At 41.4% G+C, this 13,496-nt stretch overlaps 1 protein-coding gene across 1 annotated transcript; it reads left to right on the top strand.

The window, feature by feature from the left end:
- Window positions 1-1,324: 1,324 nt before the first annotated feature.
- LOC124042949 (sodium/nucleoside cotransporter 2-like) lies at window positions 1,325-10,818 on the top strand (the record flags this gene model as incomplete). Its single annotated transcript, XM_046361139.1, is given in 11 exon segments — window positions 1,325-1,524; window positions 1,630-1,771; window positions 2,084-2,197; window positions 2,589-2,622; window positions 2,625-2,662; window positions 2,758-2,806; window positions 2,962-2,993; window positions 3,133-3,213; window positions 6,426-6,551; window positions 7,057-7,187; window positions 10,806-10,818. Coding segments are annotated over 11 exon segments (960 nt in total), but the record flags the coding sequence as incomplete, so codon positions are not given.
- Between the last annotated feature and the right edge of the window lie 2,678 nt (window positions 10,819-13,496).

Genomic DNA, 13,496 nt, shown 5'->3' with positions numbered 1-13,496 from the left:
GCAGGTGTCTCTGTCTACTACGGCCTGCGCCTACCCGAAGCGACCTGCAGTCTGTGGCCGCTTCTCCAGTTATTCCCCTCTACAGACTAGAGGATTTCTGTTATTCCCTGTTTGGACTTAAATAAACTCTGTTTCTGTTAAGTCGCTTTTGGGTCCTCTTTCACCTGCATGACAGAGCCAGATATTTCACAGGATGTATAAGTGTTAAGCATCCGGTTGGCGTATCCACTCACTACAGAATATGGTGATGAGAGGAAGCCTAGTGGCCAGCAGTGGGAGGAGATGGAGAGAGATGGATTTTGACCAACATTATGCACATTTTCTGATTAATGAAACATGTGATCTCAATACAGTTTTCTGTTCCCAAAACTAGAATCTGTTACGTACAGAGTGGACTAAGAAAGGACAGGCTATGATCTATCTTGGGTTAAGTTATAAAAATCTTTGTCTACACTGTCCATACAAACCAACATAACATAATTTGTATTGTGCCACACTGGCATCTTGTTTACAGAAGCAAACAGCACTGCGTTTGTGACTTGAAAAAATTAGGCAATCTTTTAGATTACATTTTTAAGTACATATTGGTCTAAAGCTTTTTAAATGTGTCATATTTTTTCAAAGAGCACTTTTATGAGACATGTAAAATGTATGTTATGGTTGTACTGGAGAAAAAAGGGCTAGGTTTTCTGTTTTTCTACTTACGACATAATAATATAGAGGATAGGGTGGAGTGTTTACCAGATAGACCTTCTAGGATAATCCACTATACTGTATGGACTCTTTAGTAGGAATTTAACCCTAACAAAGTCAGTTATGTCTAATCAACCATTGCATATCGGATGTTATTACATGGTTAGGCCTAAGTCTAAAATCGTATCTGTTCTATATTTTTGCTGAATGGGCAAAGTGAACTATTTGGTTTCCAAAGTAAACACAATGCCTCTAATCTAATATTTATTTGAAATGGTCTATCAATAAATCAATCCCAACACTTACCACGTGCATGCCTACGTCAAGGACTGCCTGAGAAACTGATTAAAGCTCCTCTTGAACTTGTCTGTTCATTTATGATAACATTTCTCAAGGAGGGCAGTGTATATGTCCCAACACAGTATTTTGCAACATAGCATTCGTCACACAGACTATTATCCTATGAATTATCCTATGAATTATCCTATGAATTATCCCATGAATTATCCCATGAATTATCCTATGAATTATCCCATGAATTATCCCATGAAAGTGAAATGTTCTAAGAATCAGTCCCCTGACAATTTCGTATCACAACAATGTGATGCTGTTTTGATATTACCTTTGTTTCTATATCACAGGCTATGTGGCATACTTCATCACAGCATGCATATTAGACTTTGAGAGGTCCATTGCCCTTGTGGTCCTCACCAGTTTGGCAGTTGTCTCCAAAGCCTATGATCTTGTGAAGACATACCATGGAGATAGCATAACCAAATGTTTCATACCAGCTCAAAGATGCTACAACAATTTACGGGGATGGATAATAGGGTAAGAATCTATTTCATATGGACACTTTAAATGGTCTGAGAAAATGAATTAATTTGGTGAGTGTATTTTCCTCTGTTGACTGAGAGTCTGTTGTGGGTTCTTTAGAGTTTTCGTTGTTGCGGTGCTGGTCCTGCTAGTGACTTGGCTCGTTGTGGACACAAGCAAGCGACCAGAGCAGCTCATCTCATTTGGAGGCGTCTGCATGTTCATTCTAGTCATTTTCATCTTCTCAGCCCACAGGACAGAGGTAAGCTTAACATCACAGCAAATCGCTCTGATCCCATCACAGGATGAGAGTGGCCAGGCCTTCCCATAATGCATGTCTACCTGTAATAACACATGATTGGTTATAACCGCTTATCTATGACTGTTTTCTTTAGACTTTGAATTTGTTGTGGACTTCCTTTGTTTGGCCTTGTATGTCTTTTACCAGTTACGCCTAGTAATTCCTACCATTGACTCACCAATTTATGGAGAATCACTTGTTAATTAAACAATAATACATATCCAAACATTGTTTGAAGAGTATGTCAAGTGTGTTTGTTTGTCTCTGTTTCAGGTGGCATGGAGGTCAGTTTTTTGGGGTCTTGGTTTACAATTCTGTATCGGACTGTTTGTCATAAGGACAGAGACAGGACTCACAGCCTTCCAATGGCTTGGAGACCAAGTGCAGGTATCCTTGTTGCTGAAGCGCTCCTTATCTCCTTATCTTAATGTAGTAAACCTTAACTACCTGGAAATTGTCCTTGTATCTTGGGAGGTCCCTCTTTTATGAGGCACAGTGAAATCTCATAGATTGCCCATGGAGCTATTTACAACCACTTTGTATTTTTTATTTTTTATTTTACCTTTATTTAACCAGGTAGGCCAGTTGAGAACACGTTCTCATTTACAACTGCGACCTGTCAGACTCTCTAATCTACAGACTCTCTAATCTAAAACTGCTATTTTGTCTTAACCATTGATTTGAGACAGTATTATGTAAGTAATAACTATGAGCCTCATTGTTGACATGAATACAAATGAGAAGACATTCATATTTTCCCTCGTTTTTAAAATTTCAGATATACTTGAATTACACAAAACACGGGTCATCATTTTTTTTGGACCACTAGTATCCGACATCTTCGCATTTCAGGTCAGTGAGCAATAGTTCAGTAGATGTACTAGAAACATTATTTATTTGATAATGAATCCAGGATTGATCAACATATGTCCCTGTTCCTTCTCCAGGCTTTGCCCATTGTGATATTCTTCAGCAGTGTGATGTCATTTCTTTACTTAAAAAAAAAAAAATATGCCATTTAGCAGACGTTTTTATCCAAAGCGACTTACAGTCATGTGTGCATACATTCTACGTATGGGTGGTCCCGGGAATCGAACCCACTACCCTGGCGTTACAAGCGCCATGCTCTACCAACTGAGCTACAGAAGGACCACAAGGAATATTGCAATGGCTCATCATTAAGGTAGGAGACCTTCAAACATTAAGCCCAAAATGAAGCTTCTGTGTTAGGTTTGGGCACAGTCATATACATATGGCTCTAGGTTTGTGTGTGTACTGTATGATTTATGTTAACAAGAAGCCATGTGTTTTTCCCCTTTCAGATCGCATGGGTAATGCAGATAACGATGGGAACCTCACCCACTGAGACCTTGAGTGTTGCAGGCAACATATTTGTTGGGCAGGTACATTTGCCTGTTTGTAGTCGAGGGTATTTCAGTTCCTACTTTAATATAATAATTATTGGAGGATACATATACTGAAGATAACACCATTGTAGTACTTACACTAAGTGATGTTTACACTTCACAATGTCTTTATCAGGATTTGGCCAGGGTTGTTCCGGTTTTTGGTCACTAGATGCCCCCATTGTGCCTTTTGACCTTTTTGTTTTCCCTTGATACCCATTATTATTTGCACCTGTGCCTCGTTTCCCCTGATTGTATTTAAACCCTTTGTTTTCCTCAGTCCTTTGCTCTGTGTTTTTATGTTAGCACCCAGCCCTAGTTCTCTGTGAACTCTTGTTGAGCCCGGTGGACTCTCTTGTGGAATTCTGTTTTTTGTTCTTGTTTGTTTTTGAGTATTTTTTTTGGCTTTTTGTGCTATGCCTTCCACCTTGTGGATTTATCTTTTTGTCTTGGAGGATTACCTTTGTTCTTGTGGAATTCCTTTTGAGGTTGTGGAGTTTCATGTTTTCCTGAACTTCACTTTTTACTTCATTAAATACACCGTCTCAAGTACTGCTGTGTCTGCCTCATCTTCTGGGTTCTGCCAACTATTCGTGGCTCAGTTGGTTAAGTGACTTTCTCACTCCGGAGACCCGGGTTCGTAACCGGGTCCTGACAGTCTTACGAAGTAATAGTAATGAGGATTAGTGTCACGTTCTGACCTTTATTTCCTTTGTTTTGTCATTATTTAGTATGGTCAGGGCGTGAGTTGGGTGGGCAGTCTATGTTTGTTTTTCTATGTTTTGGGGTATTTCTATGTTTCGGCCTAGTATGGTTCTCAATCAGAGGCAGGTGTCATTAGTTGTCTCTGATTGAGAATCATACTTAGGTAGCCTGGGTTTCACTGTGTGTTTGTGGGTGATTGTTCCTGTCTCTGTGTTTTGCACCAGATAGGGCTGTTTTGGGTTTTCACGGTTCTTGTTTTTGTTAGTTTGTTCATGTGAAGTGTTTTATTAAAACATGAATCAAAACAACCACGCTGCGCTTTGGTCCGCCTCTCCGTCAATGGAAGAAATCCCTTACAATTAGGACATACAAAGTTGATTTACTGTTTTAACAGATTACATTTTTTGAAAAGTGAGGCGAGCGAATAAAAATGAAACATGACAAAATACAATACAAATTGTAAAAATACTAAACAACCTTAGTAAAACACCTAGTGACCTAACCAAGAGATTTTAGCCCTTTAAATAAGGGTTTTGGAACAGTCACAGGGACCACAGTTTGAGTCCTGTTCAGGTTACCCCCTAATTATCCCTCGAACTCAAGGGGATTTAGCATATTGTGCTGTGGACAATAAAAGGCTTGTTTTTCTCACAACACAATGCCACGGATAGTTTTGAGGGAGCGTGCAATTGTTATACTGACTGCAGGAATGTCTACCAGAGTTGTTGCCAGAGAATGTAATGTTATTTTCTCGAACAAGGTCGGTTTAGAGAATTTGAAAATATTTCCAACCGGCCTCACAACCACAGAACACGTGTAACCACGCCAGCCAAGGACCTCCACACCAGGCTTCTTCCCCTGCGAGATTGTCTGACACCAGCCACCCAGACAGTTGATGAAACTGTGGGTTTGCACAACCGAAGAATTTCTGCACCAACTGTCAGAACCCATCTCAGGGAAGCTCCTCTGCGGGCTTGTCATCCTCACCAGGGTCTTGACCTGACTGCAGTTCTGCATCGCAACTCACTTTCTTGGGCAAATCCTCATTTTCGATAGACACTGGCACGCTGGAGAAGTGTGCTCTTCACAGATGAATCCCGGTTTCAACTGTACCGGGCAAATGGCAGACGGTGTTGTGTGGGCAAGCGGTTTGCTGATGATAATGTTCTGAACAGAGTACCCCATGGTGGCGGTGGGGTTATGATATGGTCTGGCATAAGCTACGGACAACGAACATAATTTGATTTTATCAATGGCAATTTGAATGCACAGCGATACTGTGACGAGATCCTGAAGCCCAATGTCGTACAATTCATCCGCCTCCTTCACCTCATGTTTCAGCATGATAATGCACATTCCCATGTCGCAAGGATCTGAACACAATTCCTGGAAGCTGAAAATGTCCTAGTTATTCCATAGCCTGCATACTCACCAGACATCACCCATTTAGCATGTTAGGGATGCTCTGGATCGACATGTACAACAGTGTGTTCCAGTTCCCACCAATATCGGGGCAATAGGTAGCCTAGAGATTGGAGTATTGGGCCAGTAACTGAAAGGTTGCTAGATCGAATCCCCGAGCTGATAAGGTAAAAATCTGTCGTTCTAATAAGGCAGTTAACCCACTGTTCCCAGGCCGTCATTGTAAATAATAATTTGTTAACTGACTTGCCTTGTTAAATGAAGGTTAAATAAAAAAATATCCAGCGACAGTCATTGAAGAGGAGTGGGACAACATTCCACAGGCCACAATCAACAACCTGATCAACTCTATGTGGAGGAGATGTGACGTGCTACATGAGGCAAATGGTGTTCACACCAGATACTGACTGGTTTTCTGATCCACACCCCTACCTTTTACAAAATATATATCTGTGACCAAGAGATGCATATCTGTATTCCCAGTGATGTGAAATCCATAGATTAGGGCCAAACAAATGTATTTCAATTGACTGATTTCCTTATATGAACTATAACTCAGTAAAATCTTAACAAATTAACAAATGATTCATTTGATTCACATAATTCAGTCCACCATGACTGCTCAAATCATGTGAATCAAATTATTAATTTGATTATTGAGAACAGTCATTTTAGGTATAAAATATTTAGCTCGCCTTTGTTTTGGACTATGTGGCTGCAAAACTTGTTTTGTAGATATTTCAAGTGGATTTGGGCATTCAATTTATGGGACATTGCAATTCAATTAAACACTTTTAAGGTAAGATAAATAGGGCTAAACTAAAAAAGGTACATTTCCTGTAGAAAATGTGTGTGCTTGCTTCAGCCGTTTAAAAATATTTGTATGGTAATCGTTCATTTCGTAAAATTATTTTGTAAATTAATCGATTCAAATGAATCGTTCCAATCATTATTTAAAAAGAATGTGAAGCGGGGCATCCGTTAAACATTAAATCAACTTGGTTAGGCTTATCTGATTCTATCCACTTGCTGTGTAGAATTCTTTATTAAAGCATTCCTCCTTATAATGTTTTCTTCATCAGACTGAAGCGCCATTGCTGATTCGCCCCTATTTGATGGACATGACCAAATCTGAAGTGCATGCTGTCATGGTTGGAGGCTTTGCCACCATTGCAGGAAGTGTGATGGGTGCATTCATCTCATTTGGTGTAAGACCAAAGAGTCATCCCTCCAATGCACCTGTCACGTTCTGACCTTAGTTCCTTTATTATGTCTTTGTGTTAGTTTGGTCGGGGCGTGAGTTGGGGTGGGTAGTCTATGTTCTTTTTTCTAGGTAGTATTTATGTGTTTGGCCTGGTATGGTTCTCAATCAGAGGCAGGTGTCATTCGTTGTGTCTGATTGAGAATCATACTTAGGTAGCCTGTTTTCCCCATTTTAGTTGTGGGTGATTGTTTTCTGTCTCTGTGTCTTCACCAGACAGAAGTGTTTTGTTTTTGTTCATTCTCCTTGTTATTTAGTTTTTGGTGTTCGAAGTTAATAAATTATCAACATGGACACGTACCACAATGCATATTGGTCCGATCCTTCATACTCCTCATCAGAGGGAGACGAATATCGTTACAGCACCCAGTTTTTCATCTTTTCTCTCAGTTAATTTTAATGTGACTGATCTTCATCGTTATGTGGGATTGAGATTGCTCAATGCCCCACAGATTGATGCATCCTCTATGATATCTGCCTCTGTAATGGCTGCCCCATGTGCCTTGGCAATCTCCAAGCTGTCCTATCCAGAGACAGAAGAGAGCAAATTTACATCAGAGGAAAATATGAAAGTGGCTTGTGGGTATGTGTTTTTGTGTTTTATGTTTGTGTGTATGTGTTTGCCATTTACCGATTTTTTTTTTTACATTCCCCTGCATTTTGTTGTATATATAATAGACTTTCTGTGGTTCATATTGGGCTGTCTTAACTCCCCAGTGATGAACAGAACATTTTGGAAGCAGCTAGCAGTGGAGCATCTACATCAGGGGTGTCAAAGTCAAATGGACGGAGGGCCAAATAAAAAATTTAGCTACAAGCCGAGGGCCGGACTGTTCGAATGTTCATTGAAATTTTTTTAAATGACGCATATAGTCTAGTGAACCTAATTGAACCTACTGAAAACCTAACAAATATATTCCAATATGATCAGATAAATAAAGCAATATTTTCTTATGGCTCTGTCAGTAATCTTTAATTTTCAACAGACACAAAAGACAAATTTCCTTTATATAAAAATCCCCATAACATGAACATTAAATGAAAGAAACCGGTATTCAAGGCACCATCAGTAGCCTATATTTTCTATTTTAGCAAAAGTGGGCTAAATTTACTTCAAAGAAAAAAACAATAATAGCAATTTTCTATCATCCACTCAACTGAAATATTTTTAAAATATAATTGGATTGAAATACAATAAAATAAAGTGCAAAAATCTATTAATCAAAAACAACACTTTGTTTAAGGAGAAGTAACATGCAGTGAAAACAAATATTAAACTTTAACTTTTAAACTTGAACTGAGTAAAAACTCTAAATATGTGATTGCACAGTAATGTTCACTTGTTTGAGGTTGAGGGTGATACTTGGTGGTGTCCCATCTTTTCCACAAGTTCATCAATGTTCGGGGTAAGGCTCTGAGCTGAGGAAATCCTCAGAATTGAGTGGAGGTGTTCAGCAGTAAGTCGACTTCTGTGTGATGTTTTGTTCAAGTTCATCAAAGAAAACAGTTGTTCACACAGGTATGTGCTGCCAAACATAGACAACGTTTGAGCAGCCTGGATGCGCAGCTGGGGCATTGTGTCGGGGAGGAAACGGGCGAACTCCGCAGCACCCACTGCCGCATATTTTGCCCTCAGTGCATCATTGCATTGGAGGTCAATCAACTCCATTTGGAGGTTTGGTGGTGAGCTTTCCACGTCAACAGCAAATGGGTTACCGAGCAGTTCCAACCTGCTTTTTGTGCTTCAAAGTCAGCAAATCGGCGTCGAAAGTCAGCGGCAAGCATACCTATTTTATCAGCCAACTGTGCGCTCGGGAACGCACTGGTAGAGAGCTTCTCTTTCATGGTCTGGCAGCTGGGAAAGTGGCTCAAATTTTCTTTCCGCATCTGCGTCTCCCACAGAGTCAGTTTGGTTTTAAATGCCTTCACTGTACTGTACATATCAGAGATGACACGATCCCGACCCTGCAGCTGCAAGTTCATTGCATTCAGATGACTTGTAATGTCACACAGAAAAGCCATTTCACACAGAAACATTTCGTCTCGGAGTTGTGTTGTGTCTTTCCCTTTGCTGTCCAAGAACAGACAAATCTCCTCACGAAGCTCGAAACATCTTTGAAGCACCTTTCCCTGGCTTAGCCATCGCACCTCTGTGTGATAAGACAAATCACCATGCTCCGTTTCTAACTCCGTCAGAAATGCCTTGAACTGGCGGTGATTCAAACCTTTGGCTCTGATAAAGTTAACTGTGCGCGTGATGATGCTCATTACATGCTCCATTTTCAAGGCTTTACCGCACAACGCTTCCTGGTGTATGATACAATGATAAGCTGTCAGCTCACCTGTCGCGTTTTCCTCTTGCATCTTTTCCCGTATCTTCGCATCCAGTCCGCTCCTGTGTCCACACATCGCAGGTGCTCCGTCGGTTGTCAAACCCACGAGTTTTTCCCAAGGCAGCTCCATCTCATTTACACATCTTGACACCTCTTCATACAAATCATGCCCCGTAGTTGTGCCATGCATAGGACGTAAAGCCAAAAACTCCTCTGTCACGCTTAGGCTGGAGTCCACTCCGCGGATGAAAATTGACAACTGGGCAATGTCAGAAATGTCGGTGCTCTCATCCACAGGCAAGGAATATGCAATGAAATCTTTTCCCTTTTTCACAAGCTGCTCTTTTAGATTGATGGACAACTGGTCTACTCTCTCGGCAATGGTGTTTCTGCTCAGACTCACATTTAAAAAGAGTTGCCTTTTTTTCTGGGCAAACTTCGTCACAAACTTTAATCATGCAGTTTTTGATGAAATCCCCCTCCGTAAATGGCCGGGCTGATTTAGCGATCTCTTCTGCCAAAATAAAACTGGCCTTGACAGCAGCCTGGCCTTGTGATTTGGCTTTTTTGAACAGAGCCTGTCGAGATTTGAGGCCTCGTTTTAATTCCTCTGCCTTTTGTAGCCTTTGTTCCATATTCTTGTTTTTGTCCGCGTGTTTCGTTTCATAATGTCGTCTCAGATTATACTCTTTCAGTACCGCCACACTTTCTCCACACAGAAGACACACAGGTTTTCCAGCTACCTCCGTGAACAAATACTCCGACTCCCACCTTGTTTGAAACCCCCGGTTCTCAGTGTCCACCTTCCGTTTTGGCATTTTTGATGGGTATCTGAAAGTTAATTTTACTGTGATGCTGACAACTGCTGTGCCAATAAATATTGAAATGAAGCAGCCTACTGCTCGGTGCGTCACCGTTGCATTGTGGGAAATGTAGTATTGGTGCGTGTAAAAGATCTGCGGGCTGCCGGCTTGCTGCGGTCTGCGGGCCGGTTCTAATAATAAATCAAGATCATCCCAGGGGCCGTAAAAAACCTTCTCGCGGGCCGGATGTGGCCCGCGGGCCTTGACTCTGACATATGTGATCTACATCAATAGGCCTTGTTGCTAATATAGCTGCCAACTTGATAGCATTCCGTGCGATACTGGCATTCATCAATGCATCTCTTGGCTGGCTGGGAGGTCTGGTGGGATTTCCCTCTATCACATTTGAGGTATGTCCAGGCAGCTCCACATACCTTAATCCCATTTCACATTCAAAGATCCTTCTGTCTTGACTTGACACCCATGACTAACCCAGTACTTCGTGATGAGTGATGGACATGCTTTGGCATTTTTTTATTTAACAGCGTGTGCTGCATGGCTGAATAATTGTGCACATCACAAAATAAGATAAGATAATTATTTAATTGTGCCTTGGTAAAGTGTCCAAATCATCGAAATGTGTAAAATAATTCAGATTAGAATATCTGGGGTTAGTTCCTTGTTCCTTGTCAATCATTGGCTCATTGGTGAAATTAGCATTATGACAATAGCTTTAATTAAATAATTAAAAATACTTTATTAATGCAATCGCAGACAGAAGTTGACAACAGGTGCATATTACGCACGTTCCTGAGTAAATTCTGCAAAATAGAAAAGGTCCCAAGTTATTTTATTAAACCTGAAGTCCATCCCTAGTAATTTCACTGCATACGTTGTTACATTCTACTCATCAGACCAAGCTCATGCATACACAGCTATATAAACTTGCAAGAGAGATACAATAGTTCCAGTGTTTTCTAAGGCCTAAGCAGTAAATGTCCACTCCACAAGTTGATTAATTGTGGAATGTCTGACTTGTCTCTTATCTCTTACGCTCCCCTGCAGAGTTTTGTCTTAGTCACACATGTCTCAAAATGTTTCTTTATAAGATATCTATATCTATCCTACCCTGCCTCTCTAAGGTCTTCGAAAGCCAAGTCAACAAACAGATTACCGACCATTTTGAATCTCACCATACCCTCTCTGCTATGCAATCTGGTTTCAGAGCTGGTCATGGGTGCACCCCAGCCACGCTCAAGGTCCTAAACGATATCTTAACCGCCATCGATAAGAAACATTACTGTGCAGCCGTATTCATTGATCTGGCCAAGGCTTTCAACTCTGTCAATCACCACATCCTCATCGGCAGACTTGACAGCCTTGGTTTCTCAAATGATTGCCTCGCCTGGTTCACCAACTACTTCTCTGATAGAGTTCAGTGTGTCAAATCGGAGGGTCTGTTGTCTGGACCTCTGGCAGTCTCTATGGGGGTGCCACAGGGTTCAATTCTTGCACCGACTCTCTTCTCTGTATACATCAATGATTTTGCTCTTGCTGCTGGTGAGTCTCTGATCCACCTCTACGCAGACGACACCATTCTGTATACTTCTGTCCCTTCTTTGGACACTGTGTTAACAACCCTCCAGGCAAGCTTCAATGCCATACAACTCTCCTTCCGTGGCCTCCAATTGCTCTTAAATACAAGTAAAACTAAATGCATGCTCTTCAACCGATCACTGCCTGCACCTGCCCGCCTGTCCAACATCACTATTTTGGACGGCTCTGACTTAGAATATGTGGACAATACAAATACCTAGGTGTCTGGTTAGACTGTAAACTCTCCTTGCAGACCCACATCAAACATATCCAATCCAAAGTTAAATCTAGAATTGGCTTCCTATTTCGCAAAAAAAGCATCCTTCACTCATGCTGCCAAACATACCCTTGTAAAACTGATCATCCTACCAATCCTCGACTTCGGTGATGTCATTTACAAAATAGGCTCCAATACCATACTCAATAAATTGGATGCAGTCTATCACAGTACAATCTGTTTTGTCACCACAGCCCCATATACTACCCACCATTGCGACCTGTACGCTACGCTCTCTTTGGCTGGCCCTCGCTTCATACTCGTTGCCAAACCCACTGGCTCCATGTCATCTACAAGACCCTGCTATGTAAAGTCCCCCCTTATCTCAGCTCGCTGGTCACCATAGCATCACCCACCTGTAGCATGCGCTCCAGCAGGTATATCTCTCTGGTCACCCCCAAAGCCAATTCTTTCTTTGGCTGCCTCTCCTTTCAGTTCTTTGCTGCCAATGACTGGAACGAACTACAAAAATCTCTGGAACTGGAAACACTTATCTCCTTAACTAGCTTTAAGCACCAGCTGTCAGAGCAGCTCACAGATTACTGCACCTGTACATAGCCCACCTATAATTTAGCCCAAACAACTACCTCTTTCTTTGGTCTTGGCCATAGTGGAGTTTGGAGTGTGACTGTTTGAGGTTGTGGACAGGTGACTTTTATACTGATAACAAGTTCAAATAGATGCCATTAATACAGGTAACGAGTGGAGGACAGAGGAGCCTCTTAAAGAAGAAGTTAGAGGTCTGTGAGAGCCAGAAATCTTGCTTGTTTGTAGGTGACCAAATACTTATTTTCCACCATAATTTGCAAATAAATTCATAAAAAATCCTACAATGTGATTTTCTGGATTTTTTTTCTCATTTTGTCTGTCATAGTTGAAGTGTATCTATGATGTAAATTACAGGCTTCTCTCATCTTTTTAAGTGGGAGAACTTGCACAATTGGTGGCTGACTAAATAATTGTGCGTTCTCTAATTCTCTCCTTCTCTCTTTCTTTCTCTCTCTCGGAGGACCTGAGCCCTAGGACCATGCCCCAGGACTACCTGACATGATGACTCCTTGCTGTCCCCAGTCCACCTGGGTGTGCTGCTGCTCCAGTTTCAACTGTTCTGCCTTATTATTATTCGACCATGCTGGTCATTTATGAACATTTGAACATCTTGGCCATGTTCTGTTATAATCTCCACCTGACACAGCCAGAAGAGGACTGGCCACCCCACATATGCTCTCTCTGTAACGAAGTTCGTCTGTTGTTTGAAGAGAGTCCGACCGAAATGCAGCGTGTAGGTTACTCATGACTTTTAATGAAGATAAAGCGGTACATGAAATAACTGAAGAAGAAAACCACAAACGAGTGAAACTAATTAAAGCCTATCTGGTGACTAACACAAAGACAGGTACAATCACCCACGAAATACAACGCGCACTCAGGCTACCTAAATACAGTTCCCAATCCGAGACAATGAGAATCAGCTGACTCCAATTAGGAATCGCCTCAGGCAGCCAAGCCTAACTAGACACACCCCTAATAATACACAATCCCAATTAATACAAACCCCAATACGAAACACAACATATAAACCCATGTCACACCCTGGCCTACCCAAACATATAACAAAAACACAAGATACAATGACCAAGGCGTGACACTCTCTAATTCTCTCTTTCTTTCTCTCTCTCTCTCTCTCTCGGAGGACCTGAGCCCTAGGACCATGCCCCAGGACTACTTGACATGATGACTCCTTGCTGTCCCCAGTCCACCTGACCGTGCTGCTGTTCCAGTTTCAACTGTTCTGCCTTAGTATTATTTGACCATGCTGGTCATTTATGAACATTCGAACATCTTGGCCATGTTCTGTTATAATCTCCACCTGGCACAGCCAG

The sequence above is a fragment of the Oncorhynchus gorbuscha genome, linkage group LG01 (genome assembly GCF_021184085.1).
Source record: "Oncorhynchus gorbuscha isolate QuinsamMale2020 ecotype Even-year linkage group LG01, OgorEven_v1.0, whole genome shotgun sequence".
NCBI lineage: Eukaryota > Metazoa > Chordata > Actinopteri > Salmoniformes > Salmonidae > Oncorhynchus > Oncorhynchus gorbuscha.
Note: the sequence above shows the minus strand (reverse complement) of the source record. Positions and strands in the feature narration are given on the sequence as shown.